The sequence below is a fragment of the Plodia interpunctella genome, chromosome 20 (assembly GCF_027563975.2).
Source record: "Plodia interpunctella isolate USDA-ARS_2022_Savannah chromosome 20, ilPloInte3.2, whole genome shotgun sequence".
Classification (NCBI taxonomy): domain Eukaryota; kingdom Metazoa; phylum Arthropoda; class Insecta; order Lepidoptera; family Pyralidae; genus Plodia; species Plodia interpunctella.
Genome location: NC_071313.1, coordinates 6,814,155 through 6,816,384, shown reverse-complemented (window position 1 = coordinate 6,816,384; position 2,230 = coordinate 6,814,155). Strand labels below are relative to the sequence as shown.

General features: G+C 35.9%; 1 protein-coding gene across 1 annotated transcript; it reads right to left on the bottom strand.

Moving 5' to 3' along the window:
- Positions 1 to 310: 310 nt before the first annotated feature.
- Positions 311 to 2,230, bottom strand: LOC128678587 (uncharacterized). Its single transcript, XM_053760205.2, has 2 exons — positions 1,670 to 2,230; positions 311 to 1,347 (listed from the first exon to the last, which is right to left on the bottom strand). The coding sequence occupies exons 1-2, from the start codon at positions 1,997 to 1,999 to the stop codon at positions 745 to 747; spliced, it is 933 nt and encodes a 310-aa protein (XP_053616180.1). The 5' UTR covers positions 2,000 to 2,230; the 3' UTR covers positions 311 to 744.

Sequence of the window (2,230 nt, the reverse complement as noted above, 5' to 3'; positions counted from 1 at the left end):
ACTATCGCGTATGTCGAGGGCGAAGAGTAGTTGAAAACGTGTTTGGGCAGTTAACACACAAATTTAAGATTTTTCATAGACCTATTCAGCTAATCCCAGAAAAAGCTACTACTGTAACTTTGGCGTGTATACATTTATTTAATTATATCAAACGAACCGCTGCAACTCAGCAAAATGAATACGATACTGAAAATAATCAAGGAGAAATCTTTCCCGGTGAATGGCGTAGACATCTTGAAAACGACAGTTGCTTAGATAATATGTCAGGAGAGTCAGGAGAAGACAATCAAACCTCGGATACTACAGTGACCGCTGAGGATACAAGAGTGGAGTTGACTCATTATTTTCTTTCTAGTGTCGGAGGATTAGAATGGCAATATAACCAATAACTCAACTCATATAATCAATATTATTTTTAATCATTAAAGTAGTTCCATGTATTATCCATTAAATCTAAAATCGTAAATTACACAGTGAGATACACTTTTATTGTGATTCGTATAATAAAATTTTAAACAAAATAAGAAATGTGTTTTTGTAAACCAATAACATGATATTAACTATTGGTAGAAGTGTCACTAAACTAAAATTAAAACCTTGCTATTCCTTACGCACATATGTCAAGCTCTACTCGTGTGAAGGGAATAGTCAACACTAATTTTAAATTTAACTTTAATGGGGCTACCTATAGCTACCTTTATTATACCAAAAAGAAAATTAAATATTTATAACATATTTTGAAGATTACTTTATAACACTATCAGAAGGATTTAGAGCTAGGTATTCTTCAGCAAATGTTTCTAGTGACGAAGGTTGAATTGTTTGTGGATCTGAGTTTGTTTGGGCAGAGTATTCAGAAGAAGTTAAGTTATTTGTAGAAGGGCTTACAACCGCCTGTTGTAGTGAAGATGCTGTATAGTATCCTGGATGACTGTGTGAACTAGAAACACTACTTGGTCTTGCAAAATCCGTAAATGTATCGGATCTATATCCAGTTTCGGCTTCAAATATTATATTGTTGATCCGATGTCTCACAATAGCTTTCATTTGTCGATCCATTTGTCTTAACTGACCCGCAATATAATCTCCAAATAAACCATCCTCATCTTTTGTCACATTTGGTCGTTGGGAGACATTCTTCATAATATTCAATGCTTCGGATATCAACTCTTTATTAGGGTTGATTTTAGGACGTTTATTTCGTTGCCAAGTTGTATTTTCTGGCGACATCTGTGGTAAATCATTATGATTTGATTGTGAATCTCCTGGTGACATCTGTGGTAAATCATTTTGATTTGATTGTGATTCTCGTCTCGATTGTGAATCGTGGCTCGTCGACGGTGTGTCCTGCGAAAAAAGACGAAAAAGACTGACGTTTTACTTTAATTTAATAAAAAATAAATAAGTATCTCTAGTCAAAATCAACATTTATTGTGTATTTTTTTATTATGGATTTTATTAAAGGCACTGAATAAGTCTTCAACATTTCAATTACTTTTTTTTCAAACACATTTTTTTTACCTGAGTGGCAACTATTTTGCCAATGCCCGGGAAAGGGTTAAAATGTAAATACCAAGATACACTAATAAATAAACTAATATTATAATTATATGTCTATGGGGCCCTAGTTGCCTGATTATAAATAAAAAAAATATATATCTTTACTTACAGTATCGGTGGTTCCAGTAGGCACATTTTTGTTCCGCAGAAAATTTAGTGATTTGTAGGCAAACCATTTACTATGATAAATACCATCAGTACCCGCACCAGACTTATTTGAATTATCTTCTTTTTTTTTCTCTCGGTAATAATGACTAGTTAAATTTTTTATCTTTCTCTCGATTTCCGGAACATCAGTAGCAAATTCACTGGCAATTTCATTAAATGCGTCGTAACGCTTTGGCCGGCTTTTGTAGTCACGGTTTTTTGGGTTCCATAATATTTCTTTTAAATGATAGAGGTCTATTAGTTTTATAACTGTTGCATCGTCCCACTCCATATTGGTTAGTTGATAAAAATAAAAGTGCCGACACTTCACAACAACAGAGAATGAATAAGTGATACGTCACTACTCTATGAAAGCCGGCGGGCAACTGACTGAGTGAGTGGAGAGGGATGCCGTCGGCATCGGCATGCTGCCCCGCCGGCTTGCCCGCGCGGGCGCAAGCCGGCGGCATGATTGTACAAAATAAGGCCGGCGGGTTGGGCCGGCGATCCGTGCCGCCGGGTC